This window comes from Mandrillus leucophaeus, unplaced genomic scaffold, assembly GCF_000951045.1.
Source record: "Mandrillus leucophaeus isolate KB7577 unplaced genomic scaffold, Mleu.le_1.0 Scaffold125, whole genome shotgun sequence".
NCBI lineage: Eukaryota > Metazoa > Chordata > Mammalia > Primates > Cercopithecidae > Mandrillus > Mandrillus leucophaeus.
The window spans coordinates 1,214,433-1,235,389 of record NW_012100876.1 but is presented as its reverse complement, the minus strand read 5'-3'; the positions used below and the strand labels follow the sequence as shown (position 1 = coordinate 1,235,389).

The 20,957-nt window shown below is 40.4% G+C and overlaps 1 protein-coding gene across 3 annotated transcripts in view; it reads left to right on the top strand.

The window, feature by feature from the left end:
• RSPRY1 (ring finger and SPRY domain containing 1) overlaps window positions 1-20,957 on the top strand; it is a 64,914-nt gene that overhangs the window by 36,494 nt on the left and 7,463 nt on the right. For all 3 annotated transcript variants that reach the window (XM_011971856.1, XM_011971857.1, XM_011971855.1), the window contains exons 7-14: window positions 894-960; window positions 1,689-1,820; window positions 5,120-5,235; window positions 5,658-5,801; window positions 12,013-12,124; window positions 15,362-15,464; window positions 15,817-15,969; window positions 19,896-20,000. In XM_011971856.1, the coding sequence (XP_011827246.1) occupies window positions 894-960; window positions 1,689-1,820; window positions 5,120-5,235; window positions 5,658-5,801; window positions 12,013-12,124; window positions 15,362-15,464; window positions 15,817-15,969; window positions 19,896-20,000 (932 nt within the window). The remainder of the gene's footprint in view (window positions 1-893; window positions 961-1,688; window positions 1,821-5,119; window positions 5,236-5,657; window positions 5,802-12,012; window positions 12,125-15,361; window positions 15,465-15,816; window positions 15,970-19,895; window positions 20,001-20,957) is intronic.

Sequence of the window (20,957 nt, the reverse complement as noted above, 5' to 3'; positions counted from 1 at the left end):
TGTCTGATGAGAGAAGACAGTGTTCAGAGATAGGACACAGACTGAGTAGCCAGCTAGAAAGGGTTCAGGGCCTGAAAAGCCAGGCAGAGGGATTTAGATGGATATGAGAAGAAATAGAATGCTGAATAGGCTTTCCAGCAGTAGGGATGGTGGTTATGTGAGCTTTCCAGAACTTAGGTGGGTACCAGGGAAGTCAGTGGGAATCATCTGATATTCTGGAGCTCCTCTGGTGGCTCCCAATGCAGCAGTAGGGAAAGCATGGCTATGAGAAGGTGTCATGTTCAACAGATAGACCTTTCCTTAAAGGGGAACTCATGTGACATGAACTTAAATGTAACTAAAAGAGTTCACTTGTTGCTTTCTCCTGTCTACCATCAGCATTTGTAGAATTCCTTTCAGGAAACAGCTTAAAAACTAAGCCATTAATTGTTAATTTAATTATTTCTAATTTTGGAACTTGGTAGTGATAAGTGTTTCTTTTTAGGGTTCTAAGTAAAAGACCATTTTTAGTTTATAATTCAAGGTTTCTGTTTGGCTTGCACAAATGAATGTGAGAATCAATGTTTTATTTAACAAAGCCCTAATATAAGTTTTACGAAGTAAAATAACATAGTGTATTTAACAGGATACTTTTGAAATTTCCAAATCTATAAATTAACCTAGTGACTTTAAGAAAAAATTACAAGATTAAGAGAGCCTGTCCGGTTCATTACTGTTACTGTCATTACTAACATTAGCCAAACGGATAATTGAGGACTTGAATGAATGGAACTTTTCTGACCACTCAAAAAAACATCTAGCACATACTGGGCAAGGAAATGAAACTGATAACTTGCCACCTCTGCAGGGGAATGATTTTTTTTTTTTTTTTTTTATCTTTTGTTGTTTTTCAGAAGTTACAGTCCCACCCCACAGTCATGCTTTTTGCACTTATCGCACTGGAAAAGTTTGCACAGACAAGTAGGTATAGTGACTTCTTGCACTAATGATCTTCTGTATTGGTTGTTAAAAATTTTATTTTTCTTAGTTACTGGATGAGCCTACACTTTGAACCCCATCAGATGGGCATTACATTCTGTTTTCGTCTGGATAGACACGTTAAAGTCAATGAAGTATAACAGGGACAAAGGCAAGGATTTTCTCACCTAAGAATCGAAACTTGGTAACCATGATTACTCACTTTTTATAGCCAAAAATTTAGTAATGCGATTGCTACTTTCTAGAAAGAAGTGTGGTGGCTCATGCCCATAATCTCAGCACTTTGGGAGGCCAGGGCCAGAGGATCGCTTCAGGCCAGGAGTTCGAGACCAGGGTGGGCAACATAGCAAGACTCAATCTCTACAAAAAATTTTAAAAAGTCAGCCAGGCATGGTGGCATGCACCTATGTTCCTAGCTACTTGGGATGCTGAGGCTGGGGGATCACTTGAGCCCAGTAGTTCAAGGTTACAGTGAGCCATGGTTGTGCCACTGTACTCCAGCCTAGGCAACAGAGCGAGACCCTGTGACTAAAAAAAAAGGAAAAGAAAATAGTCAAAGCTCTTTGGCTATGTTATCCCTAGAAAGTTTAATTGAAGTCTAATCTAGTCTCCAATTCTTTAATTGCCTCTTCCCCTTAGCAATACTAATTTGCTGAGCAAATCATTCTACTCTTTCATTGTTAATTCAAGGATTATGTCTTTCCAAACAGGTGAAAATAAATTGACTATTTCTGAATCCAGTATTAGTGACCGGCTTGTCACATTGGAGTCCTGGGCTAATGATCCTGATTATCTGAAACGTCAAGTTGGTTTCTGTGCCCAGTGGAGCTTAGACAATCTCTGTAAGTGAGAGTTGTCCTTTATTAAAATGTCTGTTTCCATTTCCAGACTCATTTCTTTCATAGGCTCACTGGTCTTCCTTTTGCAGTGGTAAGTATGAGTCCTTATAAGGACCTCTACTGGCAGGTTGGATATATTCTAGCAGAAAAGTATCCTAGAGACCCTTTAGACAAGAATTGTATAGTATGCTTCTAATTCCAGCATTTTCTTGTTCAAAAACCTTTACTGGCACCCAGTTTCCTACTGCATCAAAGCCCTTAATTATATGGCACTGTCTAACCAGCTGTTTCCAACACAAATCATCTCACTGTCCTACAAACAGGTCCTGACGATTCCTACCTCTGGACCTATTCCCCTCACTTGGAAATCCCTCTTTACTCCTCTCCCTTTCCCAACTTTGCTCTTCAAAACCCAAGTCATGTCTTACCTACATCATGAGAACTGTTCCTGATTTTTCTCTTTTCCTCCTCCAAGGGCTGCTGGAACAAAAACTACTATAGGTTGAGTTTCTCTTATAGTTTGAATTTCTCTTATCTGAAATGCTTGGGACTGAAAGTATTTCAGATTTCACATTTTTTCAGATTTTGGAGTATTGGCAGATACCCGGTTAAGCATCCCTAATCAAAAAATCTGAAATCCTTCATTGAGCATTTCCTTTGAGCCTCATGTCTGCACTCAAAAAGTACTAGATTTTGGAACATTTTGGATTTTCAGATTAAGAGTGATCAACCTGTATACTTCTGTACCCTCACTCCCCCATCCATAGTTAGTACTGTGCTAAAGCACAACTGACATGTAAATCCACCCCGACTGTTACCCCAATATTGTGGGGAAGAGCTTCCTGCACAGCCTGTGAAGTGCTAGTTAAAGAATAATTCTGAAAGAGTGCAATTTGGATTTTGTTCATGCAAAGTGATTCTCTAGGGAATGGAAGCATAAATCTAGCAGTGCTGCCTTTCCTAGCATTTGTTTGATTGCTCTTCAAATGGCAATGCTGCAGCAGAGCTCTGGCTATGTCTCCCCACCTATTCTGCCATTTACGAGCACCTCTACTCCTTAACTAGGATAGCACTACCTTATTTATTTGTTTGTTTATTTTTAACATATGAAAAATCAGTGTGTTTTACCTTCCAGGAGGATTATTTTTAATGGACATATAGTAATACATATTTTTGGAGCACATGAGATATTTTGATACAGTCATACAATGAGTAATTACCACATCAGAGTAAATGGGATATCTGTCCCCTCAAGCATTTATCATTTATTTGTGTTACAAACATTCCAATTATACTCTTTTGGTTTTTTAAAATTTCTTTGTTTTACACTTTCATTTTCTTTTAGTTATTTTTAAATGTACTATAAATTATTGTTGACTTAGTCACCCTGTTATGCTGTCAAATACTAGGTGTTCTTCATTCTGTCTAGCTATATTCCCATTAACCAACCCCATTTCTCCCCAACCCTGACTACCTTTCCCAGCCTCTGGTAATCATCCTTCTATTTTCTCTTTTCATGAGTTCAGTTGTTTTAATTTTTAGCTCCCACAAAAGTTAGTGAGAACGTGCAAAGTTTGTCTTTTTGTGCCTGACTTATTTCACTTAACATCATGTCCGACAGTTCCATCCATGTTATTGTAAATGACAGGATCTCATTCTGTTTTTGTGGCTGAACAGTACACTATTATGTGTATGCGCCACATTTTCTTTATTCGTTTGTCTCTCTGTGGACACTTAGGTTGATTGCAAATCTTGGCTATTGTGAGTGCTGCAATAAACATGAGATTGCAGATATTTCTTTGATATATTCATTTCCTTTCTTTTTGCTATATATGTAGCAGCAGAATTGCTGGATCATATGGTAGCTCTGTTTTTAGTTTTTTGAGGAACCTCCATACTGTTCTCCATAGTGGCCGTACTAATTTGCATTCCTACCACCAGTGTACAAGGGTTGTAGTTTTGATTTGGATTTCTCTGATGATCAATAATGTTGAGTACCTTTTCATATATCTGTTTGCCATTTGTATGTGTTCTTTTGATAAATGTCTATTCAGTTGTTCTGCCCACCTTTTAATCAGATTATTGGATGTTTTCCTGTTGAGTTGTATGACCTTCTTATATATTGTGGTTATTAATCCTTTGTCAAATGGATAGTTTGCAAATAGTTTCTCCCATTCTGTGGGATCTCTTTACTTCGTTGATCATTTCCTTTGCTGTAAGAAACTTTTTAGCTTAATATGATCCCATTTGTCCATTTTTGCTTTGGTGCCTGTGCTTTTGGGGTATTCAAGAAATCTTTGCCTAGATCAGTGTCCTGGAGAGTTTCCCCAATGTTTTAGTAGTTTCATAGTTTGAGGTCTTAGATTTAAGTCTTTAATCCATTTTGATTTGATTTTTGTAGACGATGAGAGATAGGGGTCTAGTTTTATTCTTTTGTTTATGGATATGTGGTTTTTCTAGCACCATTTATTGAAGACACTGTCCTTTCCCCCCATGTATGTTCTTGGCACCTTTGTTGAAAATGAGTTCACTGTAGATGTATGGATTTATTTCTGGATTCTCTATTCTGTTCCATTGGTCCATGTGTCTGTTTTTATGTCAGTACCATGCAGTTTGGGTTCCTGCAACTCTGTAGTATAATTTGAAGTCAAGTAATGTGATTCCTCCAGTTTTGTTTTTTTGCTCAGGGCCAGGTTTTTTGCTATTCTGGGTCTATTGTAGTTAGGATAAATTTTAGGATTATTTTTTCTATTTCTGTGAAGAATGTCATTGGTATTTTGATAGGGATTGCATGGAATCTGTAGATTGCTTTAAGTAGTGTAGACATTTTAACAATATTGAGTCTTCCAATCCATGAACATGGTATATCTTTGTGTCCTCTTCAGTTTCTTGCGTTAGTGTTTTATAGTTTTCATTGTAGAGATCTTTCACTTCTTTGATTAAGTTTATTCCTAGGTATCTTATTTTATTTATAGGTTTTGTAAATACAATTACTTTCTTGATTTCTTCTTCAGATTGTTTGCTATTGGCATATAGAAATGCTATTGATTTTTGTATGTTAATTTTATATCCTGCAACTTTACTGAATTTGCTTTTTAGTTCTGATAGCTTATTGGTGGATTTTTTTAGGTTTTCCTAAATATAAGATCATATTATCCACAAACACAGATAATTTGACTCCTTCCTTTCCATTTTGGATGCCCTTTATTTCTTTCTCTTGTCTGATTGCTGTAGCTGGCACTAGCTTCTTCTTTTCCCCACAGCTACCTGCCTTAGAAACATGAACACTCTTTCTTTTGCAGTTTTAAAAGAAGGTAGACAGCTGACCTATGAGAAAGTGAACTTGAGTAGCATTAGGGCCATGCTGAATAGCAATGATGTCAGCGAGTACCTGAAGATCTCACCTCATGGCTTAGAGGTAGGTAACGCTTCTGCAGTTAGACCCTTTGGGGGATGACAGGGTAATTATTTTAATCGTTGCATAGCCAGTTGTCTTAGGGCTGGTGCTTCCCTCTCTCCCTGTATGTTGGAAATGTTGCTGACTTCGTGGGGAAGTCTTGATGAAAGATCTGCTTATGAACAGAAGGTACCATAAGGCACTAAATGTGTCAGGATTAAAGAACTGTTTGAAGAATGTCTGCAAACAATTCTTTGATTCTGTATGTTGCCAAATGCCTTATATAGTTTGATTTTATACTTTTTGTCACTGAGGATGGATGGAGGAAACAGTCCACCAGAAGCTTTAATAAGGAAAAATACACTCAGCCTTCCCAGTAGTCAGTTATCTTTGGTGGTCTTCAGGCCCTCATGGTTGATTGTCACATTTTTTGGTTTTGCCAGGCTCGCTGTGATGCCTCCTCTTTTGAAAGTGTGCGTTGCACCTTTTGTGTGGATGCTGGGGTATGGTACTATGAAGTAACAGTGGTCACTTCTGGTGTCATGCAAATTGGCTGGGCCACTCGAGACAGCAAATTCCTCAATCATGTAAGTACCCTAGAGAACTGTGAAAATGGGGGCAGTGGCAGTTTGCTTTTTCCCCCTAGTTGGTGGGTGGAAAATACTTAGACATACTTATTTTTCAAATAGATTTGCTCAATAATCTTTTCTTGGGCTGAGCCACACGGTACCAGATCCCTAACAATGATCTACTAAACTGATAGAAAAATAGGAAAACACAAGTGAAATTGCCCCTCAGCCTTTTCTTTTTCTTGAATCTTAAGTTCACGCTAATTTTTCACCTAGAGGCTGGATGTGTCCTTTGTCTTTGTAGGCTGTGCTTCTGCCCTAGCCACATATTTGGCTCATTTCTTATACAGGAAGTAGTGCTGATTATTACCATGAGTTTAAGCTCTAAGAGCTTTGTAGGGATTCTCTTCCTTTCAAGAAATAGAGTGTTGGCTTGACTTCTTTCACTTGACTTTTACCTAGTAATTAGGTGGCGCATTTTTCTCAATATTTAGTTATTTATCTTTTGTTATAGAAAGCTGTAATATAAAGGGGAAAATTAAATCCTAGCGTAAGTAGCATTGAAGGTGTTGGAGTTCCTCCCTTTCCTACAGATGTATGATTTCTTGCCACTTTATACCCTTCTAACACCCAGGCCAATTGGCTTTCCTCTGTTGATCAAATTATAAGCTGTTTGGAATTAATACAGTTTTGATCAGGAATATTTTGTTTTCATATGATTTCTACCATTTGAGGTGGGAGAAGCCCCTTGAATTATTTTGTTAATCTAAATTATAGTCCCCCATCCAATATGTAAGATCCTGGAATGGGTTTTAGAAGTGATCCAACAAAATCAAATTAAACTTGCCGGCCATAAGCATGGTGAAGTTTTCTGGTTTTTTGCTTTGCTTTTAGAGACAGGTCTCACTGTGTTGCTTAGGCTGGCCTCGAACTCCTGGGCTCAAGCCATCCTCTTACCTCAGCCTCCCGAATAGCTGGGACTACAGGAACATCCCATGGTGAGCTACTTATAAGCATAGTTTTTAAAGGCCTATTTCAGCAAGGTTGTATTTCACCCTGGAATTGTTGATGGTGTATTATTAAAACTCCTAGGCTGGAGAGAGACAAATTGGAGGAAAAGGGCCAGTGGAGAGGTCAAGTCTGGACTCTTGTCTGGGGTGGAGAACTAGACCCCAGTCTGCCAATCATCTGATTCCCACAATAGCTTTTACTGTTAGAATTTCCATTTCACAGATGAGAAAACTGAGACAGAGTAGGAAGAAACTCATACCAGAATTCAGTGGCCTTCCTATTCTACAGCAGTTGTTTTTTTTGTATTCAAAAATGGGGAAAATCTCAGAGAATTAGCCAATTTCCTCATTTGGAAATGAAAAATTGTTCTAGAACTAGAAGTAATATAGGGGATTCTTCCACAGAGGAAGCTTCAATATAAAATTTGTTTCTCCTGATTTGGCAGCAAACACACTACAGATCTAGATCTGACACCGAATGTTACAAATGTGTTTTTTTAATGACCACTGAAGCTGGATCTTTTCATTTGCTTGATGAAACTATAATTTTTGCCATGTAGTTGCAGACCTTTGGCTTCTCAAGTTAAAGACTTAAATACTGTTTTTTTATCCCGCAGATCACTTGACAGGCTATTGGTTTCTTTAAAAGCAAACATTCTTCCCTGATCCAAGCATTAGTTGATTCCCTATTAGAAACTGATAAAGTCTGATATGATGTCTTTTCCCAAATACAGGATTTTAATGATATTGCCATATTTAAAACTTTGCTTCAAATGTACGTTGTTCTGGTGATTCTGAATCTTTTTGCCTATTCAGACAGGGTGTGATTCTATGGAGTAAGTCATTCCTAGGATACATCCAGTTTCAAAAGATTCCAAGTGTCTCCATAGTGCCTCTTACTTGAACTCTTGCTGCTTAGGTTTCCATTTTAAAAGGCTGGCCACTGGGCTCAATTTTAAGTCATTAAAATAAGCTTAAGGATAGTTCTGTTCAGGTAATCTACAGAACAGTTTTTCTTGTTGTATTGTATATTTTTATGGAGGCTTAGGAGGAGCAACTCTCCAAGGGTGTACTCTGATTTATCTAAAATATCTTTTGCCTTTTGGCCGGGCACGGTGGCTCACACCTGTAATCCCAGCACTTCGGGAGGCTGAGGTGGGTGGATCACTTAAGGTCAGGAGTTTGGTCAACATGGTGAAACCCCGTCTCTACTGAAAATACAAAAATTAGCTGACTGTGGTGGCGAGCACCTGTAATCCCACCTACTCGAGAAGCTGAGGCAGGAGAATTGCTGGAACATGGGAAGCGGCAGTTGCAGTGAGCCCGGATTGCACCACTGCACTCTAGCCTGGGCAATAGAGTGAGATTCTGTCTCATAAATAAATAAATAAATAAATAAATAAATAAATAACTTTTGCCTTTTCATGAGCGTCTGTCATGTGATAGATCTTCCACATATTCATCTTTAATCTTTTTGAGAGTTGGAAAGATATTATTCTGCCATTTAAAGATGAGGAAAATCAAGTTCAGAGAAATTAAGAAACTTGTCCAAAGCCATCTAGTCTCTAGCTGCTAGAGATTTCAAACCCTGGTCAGGATAGCCCATGCTCCTTCCCCTGTTGAAGCATCCTGCCTTGGAGAAAATGACTCTGGCTATCTCAGACAGAAAAGGAATGACTTAGAAGCCTTTCCAGGGCCTTCAGATTATGGAGAAGTTTGGGAACTAGACAGGCTCCAAGGCAATGTCAGGGCCAAGAAACAGGAAGTACAACAGCCAGTGTTTTAGGGGAATGATCTGGCCAGCATGTAGCCACCATTGCTGCTAGAAATCAATCCTAACTATCCCTCTGTGTGGGGTCACTTGCACCATAATGAGTGTTTGATGGGAAGGTCCAGCTGGCCAAGGCTAGGTCATATCTTTACCTTTCCACTTGCAAATGAGGCGGCAGAACACTGTCTTCATACATTTCCCATAACAGGAAGCAGTTGGGATGCTCTACAGCAGGAAAAAGACAGTGTCCACCACATGGGACTATTCCCTGAATGACAAGCTGTGGATAAACTTTCTTTTGTGTGTATTTGGTAATGTTTCCATTGCTAAAATATGCATGACCAAAAAACAGTTCAAAATGAATACCAAGCTAGCCACTCTATTCTCTCATTTATCTGTCCTAGCCAATGGAAACCAAAATTAATCCTGCTGGGAACATTTTGAGCTGAGAGAAGGTGTAGAACATCTAGATTATTCTCTGAGATGTAAGCTCAAGAGATTTTTAAAGTGCATCTCAGCTAGGCAGAGGCATCTTCTCCTTAAATCTGTAGATACTGCTCTGTAGTTAAAGTTATTAGAGTTCCTTCTTTGTGCTACAGTGCCACTCTGTTGTGGAACTTATCCAGTCATCAAAGACACTGCATGGTAAAGAATGTGTAATGAGTCTGTTCTTTACCAACTCATCGTGGCTAGTTTCTAGGAATTTCTTTCAAGTGTTCTGTCAAGGATTTATCAGGACATTAAAAGGTGAAGATAGAAAAGAATTGCTTGCCTTTTACCTATGCCCCAATGCCTACACTTTAGTGGTTTTTAAGTTTTTTACTTACTGACTTGTTCAGCCTTTGAAAGGGATGGCAAGACATTCTTTCTAGCAAGTGGTGAATTTGTTTTCTTTTGTTTTGAGACAGAGTCTCACTCTGTCACCCAGGCCAGGGTGTGGTGGCACGTGGTCTCTGCTCACTGCAACCTCCGCCTCCCAGGTCCAGGCAATTCTTGTGCCTCAGCCATCAGAGTAACGGGGATTATAGGTGTGCACCACCACACGGATGATTTTTGTATTTTTAGTAGAGACAGGGTTTTGCCATGTTGGCCAGGCTGGTCTCAAACGCCTGGCCTCAAGTGATCCGCCTCCCAAAGTGCTGAGATTACAGGCATGAGCCAGCGCTCCTGGCAGCGTCGGGTGGTGAATTTCTAAGGCAATTAGATGCAAGCTCATTTAACTCTTGAATAGTCTGAATAGTGAATATCAGTAGCTATTTCAGGAGAGTCCCTTTGGAGAGCATTCATCTAAATTCAGTATGTATGTTGTAATCCAAAAATGTAGTACGAAATCGTTGCGTTCGACCTTTTTTTCCAATCTATCTCCTCACTGTATTGTTTGCCCCATAGAAGAAACAGGCCATCAGGACCTGATCTTACCTGGATTTGGCCATTTTCTTTTTTTTTTTTTGAGACGGAGTCTCGCGCTGTCGCCCAGGCTGGAGTGCAGTGGCCGGATCTCAGCTCACTGCAAGCTCCGCCTCCCGGGTTCACGCCATTCTCCGGCCTCAGCCTCCCGAGTAGCTGGGACTACAGGCGCCCGCCGTCTCGCCTGGCTTTTTTTTGTATTTCTTAGTAGAGACGGGGTTTCACCGTGTTAGCCAGGATGGTCTCGATCTCCTGACCTCGTGATCCGCCCATCTCGGCCTCCCAAAGTGCTGGGATTACAGGCTTGAGCCACCGCGCCCGGCGGATTTGGCCATTTTCAATTTCTTTCTCTAGTAAAACTTTTCACCATTGTTCCTTAAAGATAGCAGTTGTCTGATTTGCTTGCTGCTTCTATTTTTTATAAGCACTCAAAATAATTTCTTAAGATCTCAGCCACCCTTTTATTTTAACAGTTCTGTGAAATAATTGAAAGGCAGTAAGTAAGAAAAAGAAGAAACTGCCAGGTACGGTGGCTCACGCCTGTAATCCCAGCACTTTGGGAGGCCAAGGCGGGCAGATCACCTGAGGTCTGGAGTTCGAGACCAGCCTGACCAACATGGAGAAACCCCATCTCTACTAAAAATACAAAAGTAGCTGGGCATGGTGGCTCATGCCTGTAATCCCAGCTACTCAGGAGGCTGAGGCAGGAGAATCGCTTGAACCCGGGAGTCAGAGGTTGCAGTGAGCCAAGATCACCCCATTATACTCCAGCCTGGGCAACGAGTGAAACTCCATCTCAAAGGAAAAAAAAGAAGAAACTGCCAAGGACCTGTACAATCCTCAAATCAAGCTGATCTCAGAATAGCTTTTATCTGAGTGTCCACTATAACCTTTCTCGTCTCCAGTTTTGAAATCTCTGAATATTTGGGTATTTTGAAGTCTGCTACATGCAAGAAAGGCATTTGCCTGATCTGATCTTGTTACTGGAAAGGGTCTGGATCCAGATCCCAAGAGAGGGTTTTTGGACCTTGCACAAGAAAGAATTTGGGGCGAGTCTATAGAATAAAGTGAAAAGTTTATTAAAGAAACAGAAGAATGGCTACTTACTCTATAGGCAGAGCAGCGGCGCGGGCTGCTCAACTGAGTGAACTTAGGTTATTTCTCGATTATATGCTTAAAAGGGGTAGATTATTCATGAGTTTTCTGGGAAAGGAGCAGGCAATTCCCAGAACCAAGGGTTCCTTTTTAGACTATATAGAGTAACTTCCAAACTGCCATGACATTTGTAAACTGTCATGGCACCTGTTAAGAGTGTCTTTTAGCATGCTAATACATTATAATTAGCATATCATGAACAGTGAGGATGACCAGAGGTCACTTTTGTTGCCATCTTGGTTTTGGTGGGTTTTGGCCAGCTTCTGGCTGGCTTGTCGCATCCTGTTTTATCAGCAGGGTCTTTGTGACCTGTATCTTGTTCTGACCTCCTGTCTCATCCTGTGACTAAGAATGCCTGACCTCTTGGGAATGCAGCCCAGCAGCCCAGCAAGTCTAAGCCTCATTTTACCCTGCCCCTATTCAAGATGGAGTCTCACTGGTTTGAATTTCCTCTGACAATCTGGTACTGATATACAAGTGTACTGATTTTGGAATCAGAAGAATTTAGGTTCAAACCTGGCTCTCTTTCTTGGGCAAGTAATACATGCTTGGGCAAGCTGGTTGACCTCTCTGAGCGTTTGTTTCCTCTTATAATGGAGTCTGATGCCACCAGCCTCATGGTAGTGAGAATTAAATGAACTAACAAATGTGAAAGTGCCTGAACAAAGGAGGTACTGGGCAAATATTTGTTGGTGAAGTCATTATCTGTTCACTTGGGACCAGCCCTCTAAGTCATAATTTTAGTATTTTCCAAAAACCATGAGCTCTCTTCATCCAGAAAGCTTAGAATCCCAGCCACTAGGTCAGTGGTTGTAAAAAACACACTCTCTCTTCCCAGGTCAGAGCAGGCAGACTTGCTAATCTTCTGGGCCTTGTCTCCCTCCAGGAAGGCTATGGCATTGGGGATGATGAATACTCTTGTGCGTATGATGGCTGCCGGCAGCTGATTTGGTACAATGCCAGAAGTAAGCCTCACATACACCCATGCTGGAAAGAAGGTATTCATTCCCTCCATTATAAATTTATCAAGTGGGTTAAGACATATGGTTATTATGAGGCATTTATTACATTAAGCCTTAAAATGTCTTAGAAGAAGATCAAATGTGAAAAGGGATATTAACTTTTGTGTCACTGCCAAAGATATAAATGGTACTCCTCCGATAAATTTACCTCTGGTGGAGTCCTTCCTGCAGCAAAAACGTTTCAGAAAATAAATTTTTTACCTTCGTCAGAAAATGATACTGTTAAGATTAGTATGAATTCCATCTTCCTCTTTGGATCTATTTTGAATTAAAACAGCCATGCCAATATCAGGGACACTGGAATTGTAATGCCACTAAAATGAGGATTTTTCAGGGACAAGATGGCTATGGAACAGGTCCTATCCAGTGACCACGCTCTAAGGAAGTAGGGTCATATGGTAAAAGATACAACCTCTGGAAGGATTGGAGTCCTAGCATCAGAGATAGAGGATATAACCCAGCTATTTCTCCAAGCATCCCTCTCTCATTTTGCTACCCCAGTCAGCATTATGAATATAAACTGAATTTTTAGGCATGCTAATAAAGCAGAAATTTAGGCTGAGGCAGGTGGATTGCTTGAAGTCAGGAGTTCAAGACCAGCCTGGCCAACATGGTGAAACCTCATCTCTACTAAAATACAAAAATTAGCCAGGTGTAGTGGCACCTACCTGTGGTCCCAGTTACTTGGGAGGCTGAGGCAGGAGAATCACTTGAACCCAGGAGGCAGAGGTTGCAATGAGCCAAGATTGCGCTACTGCACTCCAGCCTGGTCAACAGAGTGAGACTCTATCTCAAAAAAAAAAAAAAAAAAAGGGAAAGAAAGCAGGAATTTGCCCACCCCCATGTGGAAACAGCTCCACTTGATTAAATTGATATGTGGGGAAAAAAAGTCAGAAAAGCCAACAGGAACACTCATTTTAAATGACTTGCAGGTTCTTGAAGGAACGTAAAACTTCTTCATTTAATTAAGCATATGATAAAGGCACTGTTTTCAAAAACTAGCTTGTTTTTTAATAAGAATTTTTAAAGGATTATTCGAGTAATATGTTTATTATAAAAATGTGAAAAATAGAAAAAGAACAAAATGAATAAACTAAAAATCCCCTGTAATTTCTCCAGAGTTTTTTTAAAATGCTTAAATTTTATATATATATATGTATATATATTTGTGTTGTTGTTATGCTTAATACCTTGAACAGCTTTCCAGGTTATTAAATAACATTACTTTTTATTTTTGTTGTTTTTGGGACAGGGTCTCACCTATCGATAGCCCAGGCTTGAGTGCAGTGGTGTGATCACAGCTCATACAGCCTTGACCTCCCAGGCACAATCCATCCTCCCACCTCAGCCTGTCCAGTAGCTGGGACTACAGGGACACACCACCACGCCTGGCTAATTTTTATATTTTTTTGGTAGAGATAGGGTTTTGCCATGTTGCCCAGGCTAGCCTCAAACTTCTGGGCTCAAGTGATCCACCCAACTCTGGCCTCCCAAAGTGTCGGGATTACAGGCCTGAGCCACCATGGCCCAGACAATAACATTACTTTTAATGGCTTCTCAATATTCCATTATATAGTTGTACTGTGATATACTAATTAATGCCTCATTGTTGGACATTGACATTTTTGTCTTTTGAAATTATCATTATAGACCATTCCGGATATTCTCAAGACAAAACCCTTAGAAGTGAAACTTCTCTGGCAAGGGGGATATAGAATTTCAAAACTTTTGCTGTATATTGCCCGATTTTCCTCCACCAGCATTGAGTGTCCATTTTTCTTGTCATTGCTGTGTAATTTCATTTATCTTTGACAAACAAATTTGTTTATCTCATCTTTCAAAACCAAAATTGGGCCAGATGTGGTGACTCATACCTTTAATCGCAGCAGTTTTGGAGGTCGAAGTGTGAGGATCCTTTGAGAGGATCACTTGGGGCCAGGAGTTTGAGATTAGCCTGGGCAACATAATGAGACCCTCCGTCTATAAAAAAATTTTAAAAATTTGCCAGGTGTGGTGGCACGTGCCTGTAGTCATAGTTACTCAGGAGGCTGAAGCAGGAGGATCACTTGAGCCCGGGAGTTTGAGGCTACAGTGAGTGAGCTAGGATTGTACCACTGCACTCCAGCCTGGGTAATGGAGCAAGACCCTGTCTTAACAACAAAAACAACAAAACCAAAAACTGAAACCTTAAGAGTTTTACTTTATTTGATAAGTGAAGATAAATGCTTTTTTTTTTTTCTTCTTTTTTTTGAGACAGAGTCTCACTGTGTCACCCAGGCTGGAGTGCATTGGTGCAATCTCAGCTCACTGCAACCTCCACGTACAGGATTCAAGCGATTTTCCTACCTCAGCCTTCCAAGTATTACAGGCACCCACCATAACACCCGGGTTGTTTTTGTTTTTTCAGTAGAGATGGGGTTTCACTATGTTGGCTGGGCTGGTCTCAAACTGACCTCAGATGATCTGCCCGCCTTGGCCTCCCAAAGTGCTGGGATTACAGGCATGAACCACCACGCCCTGTCTTTTTTTTTTTTCTTTTTTGGACAGTCTTGCCCTGTTGCCCAGGCTGGAGTGCTATGGCATGATGTCAGCTCACTGCGACCTCCACCTCCCGAATTCAAGCGATTCTCCTGCTTCAGCCTCCCGACTAGCTGGGATTACAAGTGCCCACCACCACACCCAGCTAATGTTTGTATTTTTAGTGGAGACAGGGTTTCACCATGTTGGCCAGGCTGGTATTCAAACTCCTGACCTCAAGTGATCTGCCCACCTCGGCCTCCCAAAGTGCTGGGATTACAGGCGGGAGCCACCTCACCCGGCCTGCCTTGCCTTTTTTTAAAAGAAAAGCATATTTTGGGGGTAGTTATCTAGGGAGTTATAAATCTCACCAGAAAGGCAAGTAAGCACATGATTTTGATCTTACCATATTGCATTGAGCCCAAAATGCATATTTTTCCCCACATTTTAACATCTTTAAAATTGGGATGCATTTTAAGATTGGCTTGTCATAATTTAATTGGCAGTATTTTTTTCTTATTGTTACATTAAAATATTGGTGGGTGGGGTCAGATCAGAAGAAACAAAAATGACCATGTTGAATGCATAGCTAAAGATGCAGACTTAATATAGTGCCACTGAAACACTTGAGATGCTTATCAGAGAATCCTGGTAGTACACATCATTATCCTAACAGTGTTTCACTTTATTCTCTAGGAGATACAGTAGGATTTCTGTTAGACTTGAATGAAAAGCAAATGATCTTCTTTTTAAATGGCAACCAGCTGCCTCCTGAAAAGCAAGTCTTTTCATCTACTGTGTAAGTAGCTCTTCTCAGTCAAAAATTTGAGTAGATGCATGGAATGCCCTTTTCTCTAGGAAAAAAAAGTCTTTGTCCATTTATGTACGTAATTGTGATGAGAAATTGATTAATTTCAAGTGATTGGGAACCCATTTGATCAGACCTAAAACTATCCTGAGGTTTGATACAGGAAGATAAGGCACAATATTCTCTGGTCACAGACCTGTGTGGGTTATAAACACAATCTGTCACTCTTCCTTTCTGCCAGGGTAGGACTGACTCACCCTGCCTTTCTGAAAACTGTTCTGTCTATTAACTCTATTTTGATTGTTATTAATTCTGTTGGCCTCTGTACTCGTTTTATTTGTAGATCTGGATTTTTTGCTGCAGCTAGTTTCATGTCATATCAACAATGTGAGTTCAATTTTGGAGCAAAACCATTCAAATACCCACCATCTATGAAATTTAGCACTTTTAATGACTACGCCTTCCTAACAGCTGAAGAAAAAATCATTTTGCCAAGGTAAGGGATCTGCCCAGGCTATCTCTAGACTTTCACATGAATCTTAGGAGAAATTAAACAATTTATAATCAAGTTTAAAAGAACATAACCAATACATTTTGAATTAAATTACAATACCTGAGTAAAAGGATGACTTTTCAGGAAATATAAATTACTAAGATAGATCCCAGAAGAGATATACACAAACCAATTATTGTGTATATCTGTCCCTAGGAAGCACCAGACCCAGGTGATTTCACAGGGGATCTCTACCAAATCTTTAGGTAACAGATAGCCTTATTGTTTTTTAAAATGTTACCAAACCCAGAAAGAAGGAACACTTTCAAATTTTTTTTGTAAGATAAATAAGATTGGTATAAAAATCAGAAAAATATGACACACACAAAGAAGCTGCAAACTAACTTCACTTGAATGTCAGTGTCAAAATCCTAAATATTAGGAAATCTAGTGCACCTTTTTAACAGACTCAGCTTTATTGAAACAGACTTTTTATATGGTTTTAGCTGTGTGGCAAAGATGACAACACTGTTCCACAACCATCAGTGAATACCATCTTGCATAAAATTTCACAACCCTTATTTGACAAAAACTGTGTTTGGCATTAATTTATCAGATGAATGCCTGCTTTGCTTCCTTGTGAGATGAATGTAGTCTATTCCTTAGGCTGGGGAAAGACTCCAGCTGCTTCCTGGTAATTACTTCAAGTTGAAACTTGTTTCACAATGTGAGCTAAAGTTTATCATTTTAAACAGAGCAGCTGCCTGTTTAAAGGGTATTCCTGTTACTAATACCACATGTCTTATATCAGTAAGAGAGTCTCTCTCAACAGGCAAGGCCAGCATACTGGCCATGACATAGCTAATGTTGGACTGTTATGCCCCGAAGGTATCTGTAGCATAATCCTAGCTCTTGTTTTGGCTCAAAAAGCAGATCTGCAAGCAGTGCTCTGGGCTGTGCTTCACCTTGGACTCACTGTCTCAGTGTTTCAGTAGTTTCCAGATGAAATAGAAAATGGCATGATGATGGTAGCATTGTCTGCAGCAGCAGAGCCTCGGTAATAACCCAAGAACGTAAGGGTTGCGTATGTTCCTGCTCAGGGTTCTGAGGTTAATTCCTAAAACTTTTCATTCAGCCTCATCCTTGGTGCCTGACAGAGATTCTGAACTTTAAATTCCTATTGGCCAAAATCTGAGGGGACATCTCTCCCTAATCTATCATACCCCATTCTTTTTCATCTAGCCTGCCTTTTCCTTGGATGAGGCCCACAAATAAGTCTTCTCACATATACCCTGAAAGGGACAGTTGATCCATCTAAGTTCCCCTGGGGACTGGCCATAGTTAAAATGCTTCAGCATTTAGTTAACTGCTCCTACAGAATCAAACCTTCCAAAACTCAGATGGCAATGGGCATCAACTGTCAGAAAGTCTTATTTTATGGACAGCTTATACACACACTCTTGGTAACCATGTATATAAATTTGGTACTCAAAGTTCATCTTGTCTTGAATAAGAACAGCTGAATTTCAAGCTAGGTCCATCCTGTGCTGTCTTTAGACTGTTTTCTCTGATAGTAACAAGAAGATAGAGTTGTCAAGAGCCTAATTGAGTGGCCACCTTAGTGCCAACCTCCTTCTTGCACCTTGCTGCCCTTAACATTCCAGTTGTGCTTACTTATAAATTGTGGCATTAAATATGAACTTACTTAAGACCATTTTCTGTACCATTAATATTTTCATCCTGTGTTCCAAAAATGTATATTCAGTGGTACTTTATATTCATTGGAATATTACTCCTTTCTGGCATCAGGGTAGGAGATCATGGCCCTATTACTACCAACTGGGATTTTATAAATTGTTCTATGTTGTATATACTCTCTGTCTCTAATTGTTCTTCCATTCATTCTTTTTTTCTTTAACTTTTTTATTATGGAAAATTTCAAATAAGTAAGAAAAAAATAATAGTACGGTGAAGCACCACATACCCACTCTCAGCTACAAGTCACCCACTCACAGCCGCTGCTTCTCCTACAGTCTTCTCTCATCTCTGTTTTTTTATTTTTATTTTTATTTTTTTGAGACACGGTCTCATTCTGTTGCCCAGGAGTGTGGTGGCACGATCTCAGGTCATTGCAACCTCCATCTCCCAGGCTTAAGCGATCCTCCCACCTCAGCCTCCTGAGTAGCTGGGACTACAGGCATGCCAACGCACCTGGCTAATTTTTGTATTATTTGTAGAGACTTGGTTTTGCCATGTTGCCCAGGCTGGTCTCGAACTCTTGGGTTCAAGCCATCTGCCTGCCTCGGCCTCCTAAAGTGCTGGGATTACAGGCGTGAGCCACTGTGCCCGGCCCCTCATCTGTTAATAACTACTTTATCATCCCTGTTTCCCTGGTCATAACCGTAGCCTGGGAGATGGAGGTTGCAGTGACCTGAGATTGTGCCACCACACTCCTGGGCAACAGGGTGAGACTCTGTCTCAAAAAAAAAAACAAAAATAAAAATAAAAAAACAGATGAGAGAAGACTGTAGAAGACCTTACTTTCTGCTATACCCACATTCAATCCCTCAGCAAATCCGGAAGGCTGTGCCTTCAGAATATATCCCAAATCCAACTACGCATCACCCTCACTGCTGCTACCATGGTCCAAGCCTCCACCATTTCCTACCTGTATTATTTTTGTCTTGCCTTCGACCTTGTTCCTCCCCAGAACCCCTTCAGTCTATCCAACACAGCCTCCAGAATGATTTGTTACAGCGTAAGTCAGATCGCACACTTCTCTGCTCAAAAGACATCAGTGGGTGGCTTCCTATTCACTGAAGGCAAGAGCCAAAACCTTTCCGGTGACCTCCCAGGCCCTGTACAATTTGTCCTCTCCCTTCCCCATGTTACTTTTCTGACCTCTTTCCTACCCTCTCCCATTTTCTCATGCTCCTTCAGTCACCCTGGCCTCCTTGCTGCTCCTGAAACACACCAGGCCTATGATAGCTTTAGGGCACTTGCTGTACCTGCTACCCAAAATGGTTTCTCCAAACAACCACAGAACTCACTTCCTGACTCCCTTTACCTCTTCACTTAAATATTACCTTAGTGAGACCTTTCCTGGCTGCCGTATTTAAAATTGTTTTAATAACTCCCCACCTCTGATGTGTACACTCCTTGTCCTTCCCATTTTCTCTTTCTTCATAGTATTTATCAACATTTAACACTGTATTTTACTTATCTTGTTTATTTCTGTCTTCCCCCACTGGACCATAAGCTCTCCAAAGGCAGGGATACTTTTTTAGTCCTCTGTTCACTGCTGAATCTCTAGGGTTTGGAACCGTGCCTGGCACACAGTAAGCCCATAAGTGAACTGAATAAATGCTTCATACTTCTGTTGCCTATCTATTAGGGCTGTACCTTTAGCAGAACAGTTTTGCCTGTCTGCTTCCATTCCACGCTGAGTGAAAGTATAATGGAAGGGTTCTAACTTGAGGTGTTTGGACTTGCAGGGAGTCTAAAATGGACTGTTATAAACCCCTTGAAATTGTATAAAAACTTGTATATGTGTGTTTTTCTTGAGAAAGGCTCTATGCTTGTCAGCTGACTCTCACATATGTGACTTAAAAGGTTGAAATTTGCTGGTAACATAAAAAGAGCACTGGACTTAGAACTAAAGAATTTGAATTTGATTCCCGACTGCATACTTTACATAAGTCACTTCCTTGAACTTTGTCTATAAAATGGAAATGGTTATACCTCCTTCATTCCCTACTTTAGAAAATGATTATAGGATTGAAAGGAGATAGCATGTATGAAAACCTTACTGAACAAAGTTTAAGGAATATATCTCACAGGTGCAGAGCATTTTCAAAGCATTTCATATGCATCACTGCTAATAGGCCCCCTGTTGACAAAATGCATTTCAAATTGCTTTTTCTACTCAGGCACAGACGTCTTGCTCTGTTGAAGCAAGTCAGTATCCGAGAAAACTGCTGTTCCCTTTGTTGTGATGAGGTAGCAGATACACAATTGAAGCCATGTGGACACAGGTAAGAGGATTTGTTTGGTTGTTTCCTCTTTTGTACATTAGGCAAAGTTTCATGCTGTTTTGAATTGCTAGTTCCATAGCTGGGCGAGGGCAGGTTTTTTTGAGATGGAGTCTCGCTCTGTCGTCCATGCTGGAGTACAGTGGCACGATCTCAGCTCACTGCAACCTCTGCCTCCCGGGCTCATGCAATTCTCCTGCCTCAGCCTCCCAAGTAGCTTGGATTACAGGCGCATGCCACCAGGCCCAGTTAATTTTTGTATTTTTAGTAGAGCCGGGGTTTCACCATGTTGGCCAGGCTGGTCTCGAACTCCTGACCTAAAGTGATCCACCTGCCTCGGCCTCCCAAAAGTGCTGGGATTACAGGCATGAGTCACCACACCCGGCCTACAATATAGAAATATTTAATATAATTACTCAAATAGGCCAGAGGCAGGAGGGGCAGTTGTCACTGTCTTCAAGAATGCTGAGAAAGCATTTGTTAAAATTCGATATCCATTCCTAATGGATGAAATATTACAAAACAGAAATGAATGGAGGGACGAAAACAATATAAAAGAGGAGTGGATGGATACTTCTGTAACAATATAAAAAACACATCTATTTCAGCCAAATGCTAGCATCTTTTTATTTTTTTATTTTTATTTTTTATTTATTTTTATTTTTATTTTTTGAAATGGAGTCTTGCTCTGTCGCCCAGGCTTGAGTGCAGTGACGCAGTCTCTGCTCACTGCAACCTTCACCTCCCAGGCTCAAGCGATTTCTCCTGCCTCAGCCTCCCAAGTAGCTGGGATTACAGGCGCCCACCACCACACCCAGCTAATGTTTGTATGTTCAGTAGAGACGGGGTTTCACCAGCTAGCATCTTTTTAATGGTGACACGTGGGAAGCATTTCAAGAGATGTTGGGAACAAGATAAGGATGCCTACTGTCACCACTATGACTTACAAAATACACAAAA